A 17729-nucleotide genomic window follows, 5' to 3' on the forward strand; every position below is an offset into this window, starting at 1 on the left:
ATGCAAAGTGCTCCACTTAGGAAGGAACAATCAGTTTCACACATATAGAATGGGAAGAGACGGTCTAGGAAGGAGTACGGCAGAAAGGGATCTAGGGGTTATAGTGGACCACAAGCTAAATATGAGTCAACAGTGTGATGCTGTTGCAAAAAAAGCAAACATGATCCTGGGATGTATTAACAGGTGTGTTGTGAGCAAGACACGAGAAGTCAAAGGGTCCAGAGAAGAGCAACAAGAATGATTAAAGGTCTTGAGAACATGACCTATGAAGGAAGGCTGAAAGAATTGGGTTTGTTTAGTTTGGAAAAGAGAAGACTGAGAGGGGACATGATAGCAGTTTTCAGGTATCTAAAAGGGGGTCATGAGGAGGGAGAAAACTTGTTCACCTTAGCCTCTAAGGATAGAGCCAGAAGCAATGGGTTTAAACTGCAGCAAGGGAGGTCTAGGTTGGACATTAGGAAAAAGTTCCTAACTGTCAGGGTGGTTAAACACTGGAATAAATTACCTAGGGAGGTTGTGGAATCTCCATCTCTGGAGATATTTAAGAGTAGGTTAGATAAATGTCTATCAGGGATGGTCTAGACAGTATTTGGTCCTGCCATGCGGGCAGGGGACTGGACTCGACCTCTCGAGGTCCCTTCCAGTCCTAGAATCTATGAAAAATGTGAGCAGGTTTGTTTTGTTGTGTTTTTTTAAATAATGGGGTATAAAAGGCATCAGGCTGAACCTACCTAAAGATTCTGGAACCACAGATTAATTTGCACGCAGGGTTAATACAACAGTGTGCTGTGGACTGGTTGGTTGCCAGATGCATTTCAGCAGCACTTGCTCTATGCTGTTTGTGTAGCACTTTGGAATGAAAAGGCAAATGTAACACTTTTACACCCTGCCCTGACACTTCAGAGCCCCATAAGCTGCTTTAATTTCCATCTTCACACCATGCCCCCAGCCCCCTTTGTTCATGCAGAGAGCTTTTAATTCTTAACCTACTTGAGATAAGGAGCTGGTTGAAAAGTTCTGAAATTCTTTGCAATTTTGTGTGTGAAAAATATGCCCGTTTTAAGCCAATTCTACTTGGTACTTACAGACACTACAGGTGAATGCTTTGAACAGTGGATAATTTTGCCACTTACCTGATTTTAAAAAAGGAATTACTGCCCTTGTGGAAGTAGATGCATCAGAAAATTAAGCTAGTAGGATATTAGCTCAGAGTTAGCTCCTGAAACTTAAACTCTGTTTGGTGTTGCTCTGTTTCTTTGCCAAAGAAGATCAGCCAGTGGTTTATTTGCTCCCAAACACTGTGTCTGAGATAGGAGATCCAGCAGCCTAGCTCAGGGTAATGAACTGGCATTTTGCCTTCTACGCCCCTCCCCAAATCTGTTCCCTGGGTGTTGAGAAAAAATATTTGGAATCGTGACTAAGCAGTGATTGACAGCACCTTGTAAAGGTGAAATGTACTAACCACTCAAACATCTTGGAGTCCAGCTAGTATTAACGATATCTCTCAATACTAGCAACCTCAAGCTACCACCCAAGGTCTACAGTCCCTAAATACCACAGTAATGGGCAAACTGCAGCCTCCGATCTTGCCACCTCCTCCAAGCTAAATGAAGCTTAGCCAAAACATCTCCAATGCTACCTGTCAATACCCAGGGCCTGGTAAATAACACTGGTGGATCACCTCCTCCTGTCCATAGACAATGGCCATATTTCCATATTCATCTTTGGACTCTGTCATAATAAGCCACCAAGCTCTATCATCTCCTCTGTATTAGTCAGCATCCGTATGAAGAGGATCAGGTGAGAGACCACCAATGGCAGAGCCATCAGTATTTACATGACACTTAGCTCTATATTACACCCACAGAGCTTTCTTGGGGGCCAGTCAAGGTCAACACCTGGAGGAAACGGAATCATATTAAAGAACTTGTCAGCACAGGGGGATGTTAGGGAAGGAGACAGTAGCTGCTTGCTGTTTCGGGGATCAATTGGACTTCTTACTATTGGATGACAGGATGGCCATGACAAATGCTCATTTTCACCCGCATCTGGCAAGAATACCATGCCTCAGCCTATCGGATTCAAACCTGGCCGTCGTGAGCCAAGTCTTCATGAGACCTTGGGCTGAACATTGCAACTGGTCTCAGAGTGACTGTCTTCAATCGTAGGTAATGCTGAGCGGTGGGGAACGTAGCAGCGTATCTACAAGCCACAACAGGATACCACAGGCACAAGTTCCTAAAGGATAGACTCCTGCCTGAGCAGCCTGATTTTCAGAAGTTCAGTGCACAAGCAGCCCCCTCTTGACTTAATTAAGAGTTGCTGAGTGCTTAGCACTTTTGGGAAAATCAGCCCACTTATTCAGAAGCCTAATTTTAGACTTTTTAAAAATCTTGATCGAAGTTACGTAGGAGCAAGATGCTCAGATGGGGGCTGGGCATGCTATAAGAATCTAGATGTATTGAGAGCAGCCCCGCTGCTGCCCCCCCACCCCGCAATGGAATGCTCCGTTCATCGAGTGCTCGTATTTGCTAAGCCAGACCATGTTCTAACTGAAATCGTACTTAAGATCATCCCACTACCAGGCAGACTAAGTGTTCTTGCATATCAAGTCTTGGCTCTTTGTATAAGTGAATTATAATCTTTACTATCACTTTTGCTTACCTCGGCCATAACCACCGAGTAGCCCGATATAATTCTTCATGTTTAGGGAGCAGCTTACATTATGGTTTTATGAAAGCTAAATGAAGACATATCAAACACTATCCCTTGCCCCTCCTCCCCAAGTTTCCCTTTGCTATTTTCAGAAGGGAAAATAAAAGGGTCAATTCTAAAAGTTCTGATTATAAATCACTTTTATGTAAGTACAGAAACTCATTCAGGTCTTTCATTGGCGATTCATAAAAGATGGTTGCTGACAGCGCTGAAATATATGTACTGATGGCACTTTAGATCACTTTAAAAACACTAAATTAATCCTCAACACCCCTGTGAGGCAAGTATTAGATCCATTATGCAGATGAGGAAAACGAGACCAGAGGTTTGAACTCTGGAACTTCTGGTTCTGAGTTCCGTGGTACAGGATTCATTTTTTGTGCCTCAAATGATTTCCAGACCAGCAGATTTTTGAAAGGTTAATACTGCAGCTACCAGTGAGAGTTCAAAATTGAATGCGTTTATCAAAACTTAAGACAAAACTATCCTTTTTCACCCCCTCTACCGCCCCCACGCAGAGGAATGGAAGTAACACGCTCACATGTAACTTGAGTAAACAACACACATGTTGCAGCTGGGCACATTTGTGGCATCCAAATGACATGACCAACTCAAATTTGGCTTAAAATTTGCATGACCTTAAAACAAACATCTACAAAACTTAGGACACATTTAAAATCTACTTTTTTTTTTTTTTTTTTTTTTTTTAAACTGACACTCCCTTAGTGTTTGCAATTTTATTATTTAACACCAACATCTGAAAGTAAAATGGATTTGACTGTCTATTGCCCAAGCTGAACTAAGTAGATTAAAAAAAGTGTTCAGTTTTAATAACCATTTTATTACATCGGTAAACAAAAGCTATGGGATTTTTAAGAACTGTCAAACACTGACTTGCCAATGAATTAAAGATTCATGGAAATTGTTTTACCTCTGTCTGAACAGAAGCTAAAATTCTGAACTTTAGTCACTGATCAGAAGTGTTTCTGATGCAGAGAAAATAAAGTGTAATACAATAATAAGAAAATCAAAATTAGTCTTAAGCTAATTCCAGCCTTGCGCAATCTAACATAGCTGGAACGCTAACTGGTTAAGAAACAGATTTTATTGGAAAAATCAGCTGTGTATTTGGATATTATAAAACATGTCTAATTGTGGCATCTTCTCAAAGCCTGAAAGGTAAATTATTCCCTTGCCATATGACACACTAAAAGAGAGCAGGGGGTGAAGTCAAGTTTTATTTGTCCTCTTCAGGGTTCTATCAAGAAAAAAAAAAGTGAATGAGAAAAGAGGACTCTTTCATTCCAATCTGAAGGTGGACAGCAACATCTTCTGGGTGTTTCATAGCAGGGGGCCTACTGCACAAGAGGCTTGAGCATCTATAGAGACGCCGAGGAATACGGAAGTCAGGGTAGGCGATGATTAGAGAGTGGTAGGCTGTCTCTAAAATAATCAGGGCCCAGCATGTTTAGAGGCTTGAAGATAAATAGCATGACTTTTATTCAATACACTTGTTATTGCTGCTGGCAGAGAGCAATCACTTCAACAATGCCTACTGGATATTGATTACTATAAGAGCTACATCATCATTTCATAAGAGCTTGGACTGAAGTACATCGTGGTGCTCAAACAACCAAGTGCTGCAGATTCCAGTCCCTTCAAATGGAGAGGTCAACAGAGAACTCCTTTTCTTTACAGGGACATTTGTCTTCACTCTTCCCTTTTAATCCTAATGCAGCAGATTGATACCCTGAGCAGCGGCAGCCTGCACCAGAGGCATCAGAATCTGGCCGGGTGGTAGAAATCCTTTACTGCCCAGTTAGATTATACATATTTTTAAACACACACACACACACACACACACACCCCCTTCTAGTTCTGGACAGTTTCTGAAGGCAATTTAGAGCCAAGTTCTGCATTCTTACTCACGTTGAGTTACAGCTCACTGAAATCAGAGGAAGGGTGGCCCAGTGGTTAGAGCAGCAGCCTGGGTTTCAGGAGGCCTGGATCCAATAACTCACACTGCCTCAGGATTCCTGTGTGACCCTGGGCAAGTAGTTGAATTGCTCTGTGCCTCAGTCCCCATGTGTCAAACCAGGATCATAGCACTTCCCTACCTCTCAGGGGCATTGAGAGGATAAATGCATTAAAGTTTGAGATGCTCAAACACTACAGTAATGGGAGCTATAAACTCCTAAAATGGATCAGAACTGGGTGGCTTGCAGAGCGATTTACGGATCAAAATGAGGGTGAGCAACAGAATCTGACCCTTAGTAAGTAGAACAGATACCATGCTTGAGACCTCAACGTATCTGTGTTCACATTCAGTTTAACACCAAATGCAATGCACCTGATATTGTTTAAAAATTTCAATTAAATGGGAAAGGCAAAAAAAATTATACCTGCAACTTGAAATCAGCAAGGAATTGACACTGCTGAAATAATGAAAGTAAAACACTAGTTCAAACAAATATGTGATCATTCTCTTCTGCTGCATTTGTGTGTATCTTAGATGGGCTTGGAACAGAAAATTTCTAAATTATTTTGACTCTGCTCTCAGATATTACCAGTCCTACAACTTTTCTGAAATGTGGTCAGTCATTGCTATTTTTTTTTTTTTTTAAAAGATTATGTGTAAAATTAAAAACTATTCACTTGCAAAGCACTTAAGCAATACAACCCCCAAGTTTTAAGGGAGGGAAAAGGAGCTAAGTCAGATTATAGTTTCCCAAACGTGGCTTGAAATGAGAACCATGAAGACAGCAAAAATCAGAAAACATTCAAGTTAATGGAAACAAGTCTTTATTAAGTAACTTTTAATATCAGAAAAATAAAACTCTTATAATTCTCTTTACAGCAAATATATAATATCAGTGCTTTGGCCATCATAAGTTAAAGGCCCTTTATCATAAAATATATGGTTTTTAAACTTTACTCAAATTGAATTTATAATCCCTATGACCTCCCTACATATACATAACAAAAAGAGTGTAGTAAAATTAGCAAATACTAAACTATATTGATAGTTTGTCATTGTTAGTTTGTGGTTTATAGAAATGGTACACGCACCTAATATCTGTCGATTCCTTGGCTTATTAGTTGCAGTGTACAATGCAATAAAATACAAAATACATGCTTGGTGAACATTTGTTCACATCTACAAGACTGCAGCTAAAGATTAGGTTTCAATACTGACATTTAACTATTCTACAAGCAATTAGCATTAAAGTTATGCATTACATAATATGCCATCAAGGCAACTCTTATACTGAAAAAATCGTCAAATAAAAACCATTATTTGTAAACTTTTATACGAAATGTAACTCTTCAAGTGGAAATAAAAAATAAAATTTCTGTATATTTACTAGTTCAATACATAGAATTTGTTTTGCTATACTGAGGAAAAAAGCTTGTGTGTGTCTTGGGAAAATAACGCTTAAAAAAATAATAGAAAATTCCACTTTTTGTGTGTGGGGGTTTCATTTTTTCATATGCCAGCACAGATTTTGGAACATACTGAGGATGAAGAAGCTAGAGACATCCACAGGTTGAAATGTAAGCAGCACATTCGAAAGACTTTGTTTGTTGGGATTGGAAACAGTTTTGAAATGACGTAAAACGATTGAAGGGCCATGGTCACAGCTGCTTTCAGGAATTATACAAGAGCACATACACGCCTCCCCCATTTTCCTTTACCTTACTAAAATAAAATATATATATATTTATATAATGTGCAAGACAAGTATGGATTGAACATAAAAATGCTTCACATTTTGAACTATATAATCTCTAAAATGTAATTTAAGAACACCTTGATCAGACTAGTGAATGGAATGTTAGCATCCTCACTATTAGCCAAAGTATGTGCACCCCAAAGCCCTTACTGAAATGGGATCAAGCCACAGTCAGGCTACTCCACATTCCATTAAGAAAAGCAATGGGTAGGAATTCACAATGAAGGAGACCAAATCGTTCCTGATCCTCTGAACATACCATTGTTCACAAACTGGGTGAGATGAAGGTCAATTTGGCAGTCTGTCCCATTCTCCTTCCCCCCACCCCCCGCAATTAACAGTGATCTATTTAAAACTGCCAACAACCTTACCCATTCAAAAAAAAAAAAAAAATCAAACTGTGCATTAAAAAGTTATTTGCAATACTGAAGAATTAGGCGTAAGTTGTTGTAAAATAAAACTAAACAAAACCCAAAACCTATTTCAAAACTGGCAGTGTAAAGAAGGCAGCATTGGAAGTGTTTTTTGATACATCAATAATACCATGAACCCTCCCGCGCAGACAAATTCTCTGTTTAGGCTATGGGGTTCATTGCCTCCGGAACATAGACATTACCAACACTAATACAGATCACTAAGAAAACCAGTAAAATTCATTTGTTTTCTTGGTTATGAAATTGATCTAAAGTTTCCCCCCTACTGTGCCTTAGCCTTATACCAGATGTATCTCTGATAAACATGCCATCTGTTTAAACCAAACCGGACAGAGACCATCTAGGTTTAGTGTTACCGTAGCAGCCTTTTAGAAAGTATAAGTTTACTAACAACTTTAGCCTAATCCCAAGAAAGCCCAATAACAGTCAGAATTAATTAGGAAGTTTACTGGGGGGGTACCATTACACCCATGCCTTTAAGAGTTTAAAAAGTCCATATATAATATCTATATATATTTAAGAGTGAATTTGGATTGCCTGAGTAACAGCGGTCTGGCAAACTGGACATGATGGAGTTTCTTTTTCACAGATCTTGTTGGCACATTCCATACAGAAGAGATTGTGGCCACAAGGAACTAGGGCAGCAATAACTTCATTCTCAAAGCATATCACACAGTCATGCTTTCGTCTAGACTCGGGTGGCGAACTGGATGTAGAACCGCCATTGGAAGAGGAGTAGCTGTTGGTACCATTAGAAAAAGCAGGGATGTATATTGGAAGGCCAACCTGGTTGCATGTACTGGGTGGGTCACTTCTCACTCTCCTAGCAAGCGGATGTTCCAAAGTTTCAGGAAATGTAGGTGACAGACGAGGAGTGGATGGCTGACTCCCTCGACGCTGAGTCTTCATGTTACCAGTAGGGTCGCTACCAAAGCCAGATAGCGGGTTTACTGGTTCAAAAGGGGTCCAGATAGTTTGGGAAGGCGTTGGTAAGGAGTCATATGCAGGAGAGTCAACTGCAAGATCTTCTGTGCCCACTGAAGGCAACGTTTCTCCAAACCAAAAGTTTCCTGTGCTGAATGGACTTGTTGGGCTGAAGTCAGCCAATCTATTGCTTCCAAAATAGGAATCAGTGGAGCCACTTCCTAAGGAGCTGGAGCTGTCATTTCTATAATTAGAAATCATTCTGGTGCGGCTAGGAGGGACAGGATTGGAAGTAAGCCAAGCAGATCCAAGAGTGCCGCCTTCAAAGCTCACATCTGTACCATTGTAATGGAAATCATTTTCTTCATTCAGCTCAATGTAGTTTCCAGTGCGCATGGCAATATGCATTTCTATTTCTTCACGTGCACGGTCTACATTTTCAGGCATCCCTGTAACCTCAAAGACTGGCTCCTTGTCTCTGCTGGGAGTAACAATGTATGTGTGTGTCTGCTGCTGAATTCTTTTGATTGTAGCTCCTTTGGGTCCAACCACTAGCCCAACTACACGGTAAGGCACCCTGACTTGGACTGTAGTCTGACCTGGCAGGTTGGGAGTACATGGCAACCCGCCCAGAGCAGGACCATTTTTGTTGCGTGATGCTCTGATCATGGAGAAGTGTTCAGCTGCTGAGAGAATTTCCCTTTTAGCCATGGCTACATCCTCTTTTCGTCCAGTGACGACAAAAATGGGTTCTTCTCCACGAACAGGGGTCTTAATGTAGGTATTCGTCTTGGCCCTTAATGCTTTTATTTTGCAACCTGTTTAGAGGAAAGAAACACATATTTAGTAAAGAATGATTTTAAAAAACCACAAGAAAACAATCTACTGTTTTAAAATGCTTGCAAGCTTCAAGGAACTGCAAGGGTGAAACCTGAAGCCATGTGGTCTTCTCACAAGTCACGTCAGTGAAAGCAGCAAAAACTTCTCTCTCAATTATTTCCACGCTGATCTGTGGTGACCACAAGGGTGAGACTAACACACTGTGCAGTAACATTATTCAATTGATTTTTCTTAATCACTTAAAAAAGTGTTTTTACATTATTCCTTAATACTACAATCTATTCTGAAGGCAATTCCCCTAGTGCTTGGCCTATTCGATGAGGCTGTGTTATTTTCTATAGTTTTTTTTTTTTATTAAAACAAACACATTATTAAAGATAGCACCTTTCCAATGTTTCCTAGAGAAGAAAGTGAAATTAAACTCACTGAGATATCAGAGTTGTAAGTGATGCAATAAAAGTTTTCATCTCCTCGAGCACAGCGTTTACCGCACCATCGAGAATTTTATGGAATGTCAGTTCTACTAACAAAAGCAATCTAACAAGGTGTCAACGTTTAAGATGAAAAGAAATTCACTTGCTTAGGTGCACGCTAAGGGTTTACCTGTGACAACGTTTGGGGGGGGGGGGGGAGGAGGGGGAGGGGGGGTAGAAATTTTGCTACTCAGCTGTTCAATTCAACTCTTTTCAGCCCTGTCTACATCAGTTACTTTGTGATGAATCTTCAATGTTAGTACTGGTAGACCTCCACGAGTTGTAGTAATAGTGGGAACACCAGGCAAGATGCTGGCAGCCTTTCAACGCTGTGTCAATTAGGCCTACGTACCTGTAGCCTTGTCTACACTCGTGCTCCATGAGTTGTTAAAAACAAAAAAACAAACAAAAACAAAACACACACTCTGGATAAATGCCCTCACATTACAGAGCAAAAGTCAGGTATACATGGCTCTACCACCACCACATGGCACTTATTACATTTACTGGCACTGTGGAAATTAACTAGAATTCTGTGCGTTTCTGGGTTTGTGGGGTATATTTCCTCAATCATTTCAAGATGCATGCTGAACACCTACAGGAACAAGCTAAACCCTCAAAAAACAGAAAAACAAAACAAACAAGGCACACCAGCTTGCATTAACACACAGTCCACTGACTTCTCCTGCCCCTCCCCCCCCACCACATCAGAAGTGTTCAGTACAGAGAAATCCAACACTGACAGGAGTTAGGGAACAGACAATGCACACACGTACTAGGTACTTAAATCAACATCCTCAAAACATGACATGACATTTCCCAAGAAGGGTCATTGTTACCAATGAGTACTGGTCTCATTTATGCTTTACTCTTGCCTCATTTGATAAGTGGAGACTTCCCTCCCAGCCTGTTGAGTCTGCCAGTTTTCTCCTTATACATAATTTGGTATAATCTTTGTACATTAGGCGCCTGCTGGGATTTTCAGGCTGTATTTACACAATGAATGCTGAAGGAGTAGAAATGAATAGTTAAAGAAGCTTTACACTTGTATAATTCAAAGTCTGAGGACAAAATGGCAGGCAGGCCTCTTCCGAAAATACATGAGGATTTTTAGCATGTTGCACACACAAGCAACTTGAACTCCTGCTGTACATCATCAGGACCCAGAAGTAGCCAACAGACTCGGTCAGGGAGCTGCAGAAGTTCTTTAGGACACAAGGTATGTCTACACTGAGCTGGGAGCAAGCCTCCTAGCCCAGGTAGACAGACTCCAGCTAGCAGATAAAAAAATAGCAGTACGGATACTGTTACTCAGGCTGCAGCTCCGATTCCCTAGGCTTGAAAGCCCAAGCCACAATGGTCACACTGCGCTAGTTTGAGCCCCACTCGTGTAAGTCTGTCTACCTCAGTTAGGAAACTTGCTTCCAGCTGCAGTGTAAACATACCCGAAGAGGCCAACTTTAACATTAGCCCTTAACGGCCGTAGGGGGGAAAAACAATTCAAAGGGCACTTCGGCAAGGGAAACGATCAATTTAAGCTCCCCAAACATTTCCGTCTCAAAACATTACCTACTACTGTTTCAAGTAACACTTCTGATGATTAGAATCAGGAGTGAGTGTGTGTATATGTTGGGAGGGGGGAGATCATTACCTCTTGGGGCTCCTCTACAGATCCTTTCTAGGAGTTTAGAAGCCCAGGGGATGTCAGGTCATCTGACTTAGGATTGTGGGTCTTGGGCCAAAAAATTGGTGTGCAGACATTTGGGCTTAGGCTGCCTACAAGGGTGGAGGATCCCGGCCCAAGCCAGAACATCTACCCAGCAATGTTTAGCCCCAAATCCCGAGCCAGCGGCTCACGCCCTGGAGCTTTTATCCTCACGTAGATGTGCCCTAAGAAGCCCTACATTGCAAAGCTGCTGTCAAGGCCAGAAAGCAGGCAGGTGAGAAGAAGAAACAGGTACAAATGGTGTGGGTGGCACTGGGTTTGTGCCCAACTGCTCTCCTTTGCTGAGCAGGCCCCTTAGTGTCAACCAGAAAACCTTAGAAAAGACTTTTTTTTTTTTTTTTTTTATAAAAAGGATTTTCTATCAAATATTCCAGGCTATACTATGTACAAGAATGCTTGCAGAAAGTGAAATTTTAAATTAATTTAGTAAAAAAACCAAACTCGCCAAAAAGCGATGATGTGTCCCTTTCATTTACTTTGTAAAGAAAGATTTTATGCAAGTGATTTGGGAGTGGAGTCTGCTAATATTCAAATCCATCTAGCAGGCCAACTGCCACACCAGCAATTGAATGGGAGAACTCAGAAAAAGTCAGATGTCACAAGCATTATGGGAGGTTGTAGGGATCAACTTTTGGAGAAAGGGTCAATTTCTCTGCTAACAACATTAATGGACAATATAGCTCCTAATTTAGGTAATTTCCTCTTCTCCCTGTACACCCTAGATTGTGTTGTGGGCTTCCCACTCTGAATAAGTGCCCAGCCTGCCCTTGGTTTTGGATGTCACCACAAACACTAAGTTGACAAAGCAACATGAAATTTGCCTCTGGGGATAAACTAACCCACTGTGAGTCTAATATGTTGCTGCTTAGCTTTTCAATCCAGTCAAGTCTTGTTTATCCAAATGCCCCCAAACTGAAGTCATACCCTCCTCATGTGCACCAACTATCCCCCCACACCCACACACACTAGCAAGAATTACTTTAATTTCCTTCATTCCACTTGGATAACTGATACTATGTCTTTATTTCATAGAGGGTATGAAACATGAACATGTAAAGAAAGCCTTAAACACTTTAGAGTAGATCTGGCACAAAATGTGATTTAAAAATAGCAGATTTGAGCCTATTGAATACTAGTTTCCATGGTGCTTTACCAATCTGAGTAAGTTACACATTCAAAACAAGTTTCCCTGGTAGCTAGTCTTCTGTCTCCAACACCCAATCCCCGCAACCTGCAGGGACTTGTCATGTCAGCTGAAAACTCATAAAAATGTTGCTTTTAATAAACTTCAGTCCCAGTACAATTCACATTGATAAGAAGGTTTCATAACATGTCAGCCTTCAGAATGGTGCACTGACCAAGAGGAGCATCGCTTTTTTTTTTTTTTTTTTTTTTTTAAGATGACTCATCAGCCTCGAAAAAGCAAAGCCCCAGATCTGAGTCTTGCCAAAAGGTGGCAGAACAATATCTCAGACATTTAAAAATTGGCTTCACAAGAAAGCGGTTTCCACCAAATCCAAGGTATACTCTTAAACTTTATCTAAAGGATAGAAAAAACTGCCACTGAAGGAAATCATTCATACCAAATTCATAGTCCATTTTGGCCAATTTCACAGTCATAGGATTTTAAAAATAATCAATTTTATGATTTCATGGGGGTGTAATTGGGGGATGGGGGGTCCTGACCCAAAGAGGGTCATGGGGGTTGCAAGGTTGTTGTAGAGGGGTCATGGGATTGCCACCCTCACTTCTGCACTGCTGCTGGCAGGGGCGCTGCCTTCAGAGCTGGGTAGCTGGAGAGCAGTGGCTGCTGGCTGGCTACCATACATACAAGATTAGGTTTGGAAGAGACCTCAGGAGGTCATCTAGTCCAACTCCCCGCTTAAAGCAGGACCAACTAAATCATCCCATCCAGGGCTTAAAAACCTCTAAGGATGGAGATTCCACCACCTCCCTAGGTAACCCATTCCAGTGCTTCACCACCCCTCTAGTGAACCAGCCTCTAAAGCCAGTGCCACTACCAGCAGCAGCACAGAAGTGAGGTTCACAGAGTATGGGTGGGGTGGGTTACCATAGGTCCACGTTTTCCCAGAAGCCTCCCGCCTGGATCGGAGGCTGTCCCAGCCAGCAGCCGCAGAGCTTCTTGCAGCCGGGTGAAGTTAGAACATAAGAACAGCCATACTGGGTCATACCAAAGGTCCATCTAGCCTAATACCCTGTCTTCCGACAGCGTCCAATACCAGGTGCCCCAGAGGGAATGAACAGAACAGGTAATCATCAAGTGATCCATCCCGTCGCCCATTCACAGCTTCTGGCAAACAGAGGCTAGGGACACCACCCCTGCCCATCCTGGCTCACAGCCACTGATTTTATCTAGTTCTAGGTTCCCAGAGGTGGGTCTGACCTGGCTCCTTGAGTGGCCCCTGCAGGGGAAGAGGAAGTCCCGTCTTTCCCTAGCCCTGGCCAGGATCACCCCGACTTTGTCCCTCCCCTACAATAACCAGATTTCACAGGGGAGATCAGATTTCATAGTCTGTGATGCGTTCATGGCTGTGAATTTGGTAGGGCCCTAAATCATCATGTACAACACCAGAGACCTATGAATGCAATCAATCAATACCAACTCAGTTTAGTTTGCTAGGAAAGCTGGAAGACACCCATAATAGACTATTGTAAAAGGCAACTGTGTCATAACAAGGTCGTTAAACCTCATTATATAGTTCTATTAGAACGATTTTTCTATTTGTTTTTACTTGGCTGTTCTGGTTCCCTACCCTCCTCTATTAGTCACTGCAGAGGTGATGATGCACAGCTTGGCTGATTCCATTTCCTTGTACAGTATGCTGGATCTGAGCACGTTGCCTTCAGTCTGACATGGAATCATTAAGCTATTAAGAGTCATATGGCCACTGTACAAATCAAGAGGTTTCTCAGCCTGTTGAGTCAGGGACAAAAACGCATGCATATGAAGAAAAAATCCCCCAACCCTCCTCCGCCCTGGTGTCTCCTAATTCTTGAATTGAATAGAAATTCTGATGCAAGACAATGTAGAACAGGGGTCCCCAATGCGGTGCCTGTGGGAGCCAAGACGCCCACTGGGGCATCTAAGTGCGCCCGCATACTGGCCGCCGGACGAGCACCCGCCAAAATGCCACTGACCAGCAGCAACATCAATAGGCGTCGCTGCCGAAATGCCACAGATTTTTGGCGGCATTTCGGCGGTGACACCTCCGGAGGATGCTGCTTGTCGGCGGCATTTCAGCAGCGACGCCTATTGACGTTGCCGCTTGTCGGCGGCATTTCGGCGGATGCTCGTCTGCCACCACGGTCCTCCGTGGCTCGTTGTCTGGCACCTGCCAGACAAAAAAGGTTGGGGACCACTGATGTACAATATCCCAGTAACAAATGTAAACAGACATGAACAGTGAAGTCTGACAGCCAAGGAGTACTGTAGACTGAGGCCTGGTCTACACTTAGATTAACTTAGTTGCATCTTCAGGGCCATGAAAAATTTCTCATCCTGAGAACAGTAGTAAGGTTGACCTAACCCATGTTGTAGACACAGCTAGGTTGATGGAAGAATTCTTCCACTGACCTAGCCACCACCTCTTGGAGAGGTGGACTAACTGTATTGACCAAAAAAACACTTGTATTGATACTGTAGTGTAAATATATTGGTAACTTGAGTAGTCCCACTGATTTTAAATGGGCCTACAACTGTGCTTAGTTTTATCATGCCTTACTCAGTGGTAAAGTTAAGTGTAGACTGGCATAGCTGTTGGCAAGGGGTGAGATTTTGTTTTGTTTAAACTGACATAGTTATGCCACTAAAAGCCTCTTGCAGATTAGGTTACACCAGATAAGAGGGTTTTATACTGGTATAGTTTATTTTGCTTTGCTGAACGTGAATAACGTTATACCAGTACAGTAACACCTCACTTAATGTTGTTACATTGCTGATCTATTAGGGAACAAGCTCGTTTAAAGTTGTGCAATGTTCCCTTATAATGTTGTTTGGCAGCCGCCTGCTTTGTCCACTGTTTGGAGGATTCTCTGGAAAAGCAGCCCTCCTTGTGGGGATTAGAAGCGGGGGGGGGGGGGGGTCCCCCCCCCCACTTAAGCTCCCCTAAATTCCCTGTAAGGTACATGGCTCGACAGCTGCCCAGCAGTAGTTCAGGTGGCCCTCCCACCACTGCCATGCCCTCTGCCTTGGAGCTGCTCCCGGGAGCTTCCTGGGGAGGGGGAGAGAGGGGTGCTGATATCAGGATGTCCCCCTGCTCCTGTCCCCCCTCTCCACAAAGCAGAGGAGGGGGACAGGGCAGAGCGACAGAAAGGAGGGAAGCTGGAAGCTGTTGCTTCCTGTTTGATCTGCTTAAAAGGGCAACATACTTGAAGTGGGGTCAGCGTACTTAAAGGGGCAATGCACCTCTCTCTCTCATGTACGCACCCCCAGCACTTTGGAAAGTCAGCACTTGTGCAGCCATGCATGTGCTGTCAGGAAGAGGCAGTGGTGCGCTCCAGTTGGATGGCGTGGGTTCATCATCATGTTCAGTTTTTGCAGGGAAGTGTTTGCAGCTACTGCCTTGCGTCTATTGTGTTTCCTCCCTCCTGCCTCAGTCCATGCTGCCTTGTAGAGTGAGGCTACATTAACAACAATGTATTAACCTTTGAGGACTCAACGGAGTGCTAGTTCATCATTTAGCAGCAAGGCATTCCCTGGGAAATATCCCACCCTCCGACTCCACCACCTCAACCAAGCTTCAGTCATTCATTGCTGTGTACAATATTAAACGGTTTAAAATTATTTAAAACATATACTGTATATGCAAATAATGTCTTGTGTGGTGAAAAATTTCCCCTGGAACTTAACCCCCCTATTTATATTAATTCTTATGGGGAAACTGAATTCACTTAACATTGTTTTGCATAAAAATCGCATTAAGTGAGGAGTTACTGTATAAGACCTTTTAAAAAAATTTTATTTATATATATATGTGTGTGTGTGTGTGTGTGTGTGTGTGTGTGTCTCTCTCTCTCTCTCTCTCTGAAGGCTTGTCTACACGGTGGGATAATGCACATTATAAGGGTATGATTTCTAAAGTGCATGAACATGCTGCACATTAATTGGTCCATGTAGACCTGCTGGTGTGCACTTAATGTTCTGTAGTGCACCTCAACACAGTGCTGTTACGCTATGTTAAACTGCACTAGAAAACTTTTAGCGTGCACTAGCATGGTCAACACAGACTAATTAATTAATGGGCAACACGTTGATGCACTTTAGAAATCACACTCCAGTATGTGCATTATTATAAAGCATAGAGAAGCGCTAAGATTTCCCACCCCCTCCTTTTTGCTGTCATATTTAACACCACCTAAGTCTTTGAAGGATTGGGGCCTTAACTATTTGCTGGTTGCTTTGTGCTGGTCATATACAAAGAAGTATGTTAAGCCTGAAGTTGATACTCCAAGGAAAAGGAGAACACTTGGTTTGGCTCATCTTTCTCAAACCTCCTCCCCTTTTTCTTAAAAGACAGACTTGTCTGACCAGGAATTTTACAAGCTATAAATATTATACTTCCCCAAGAAACGCAATTTCCTCCTTTAGAGCAGGTCTTCTCTCTCAAATAAACACGTGTTTAGGCTCAAATAAATATCTAAAGGACAAAATAGGTCTTTGGCAACATAAACAGTCTTAAAGCCTAAAAACAGATTTGGCATGTGTGTTCATTAATCAGCTAGGGCTGGGTGGCTATTAAATCATGAGTTTAAGCAAAAAAGTGTTGGAAACATGGCTAACTCTAATGGCTTCAAGTGAGGTAGCATACTGCATTAGACAAATATTTATCATACAAGTGCTGATGGCATGCTCAGCCTTATACAATACACAGAGGCATTGGAGGGGTAATATTTTAGGAAAATATTGCCCAGGTAAAAGGCCTTAGCTAGCTGCCTGATCTAGTTAGTTTTTCCATGTACATATATTTACAATACACAACCCAGGGCATTTGGGAAGAGAGCTCAGTTCATAAAAGGAAGGGAAGATAATTTGTGATAAATAAGCCTGTCAGGATTACACTAAGACTGTCCTTCTTTACCCCATGCAATCATTTATTAAGTCTTTTTAAAGGGCAAGAATTATTTTATAGTAATAGCTCCTTCCAAGATGTTCTGTGTTTGTTTCTACCAGATTCTGCCACTGTAGATAGGGCAACTCCAGATTCAGAACTGATATGTACCTAGCGATTTTACTGAGCTTTTATTTGTTCAAATCGGAACCTCAAAATATGGGCGTGGAGTGGAGATGTCTCAACTGTCCTATAGCTAGAGTGATGCCTATAAGGAGCACAGGAGCAGGGCTTTGGAGCTGTACTCCAGCTCCAGGCAAAAACCTGCAGCTCCACTGCTCTGGAGCTGCTCCACACTCCAGCTCCGGGCTCCGCTCCAAAGCCCTGCAGGACAGTCAAACAAATTTTAAAAGACATATTAAATTTCAACTTTTGGTTTCAAGTATTTAAAAAACAAAACAATAAAAAACAAAACAAAAAAACCCACCAAATAGTTGAGGAGAAAACACTGATGTTCCTAAATGTAGCAGCTGAAATGGTAATACTAATGCCCTACCAGTGGCCCCCAAACTATGGGGTGTGCCCCCTGTAAGTGGGTGCAGAGGAACATTTGAGGACATGCACACAGCAGGGCCCAGGCCAGCCCCATGGTGGGCAGGGAGGGAGCACCACTTAGCCGAGTTGTGCCCTCTGCTTTGCCCCCAGCCCTGCCCTCATTCCCTCTCTACCTCTAGCCCCAGCTATTCCCCCAGCCCAAGCGCCTCTGCTGCAAACTGTGTGGCAATGGAAGGTGTGTGTGTGTGTGTGTGTGTGTG

General features: G+C 42.5%; 1 protein-coding gene across 1 annotated transcript in view; it reads right to left on the reverse strand.

The window, feature by feature from the left end:
• Window positions 1–5500: 5500 nt before the first annotated feature.
• Window positions 5501–17729, reverse strand: part of MEX3C (mex-3 RNA binding family member C) — a 30966-nt gene continuing 18737 nt past the window's right edge. The window contains exon 2 of the mRNA XM_034774113.1: window positions 5501–8625. Coding sequence (XP_034630004.1) covers window positions 7400–8625 — 1226 coding nt within the window. The 3' untranslated portion in view covers window positions 5501–7399. The remainder of the gene's footprint in view (window positions 8626–17729) is intronic.

The sequence above is a fragment of the Trachemys scripta genome, chromosome 6, assembly GCF_013100865.1.
Source record: "Trachemys scripta elegans isolate TJP31775 chromosome 6, CAS_Tse_1.0, whole genome shotgun sequence".
NCBI lineage: Eukaryota > Metazoa > Chordata > Testudines > Emydidae > Trachemys > Trachemys scripta.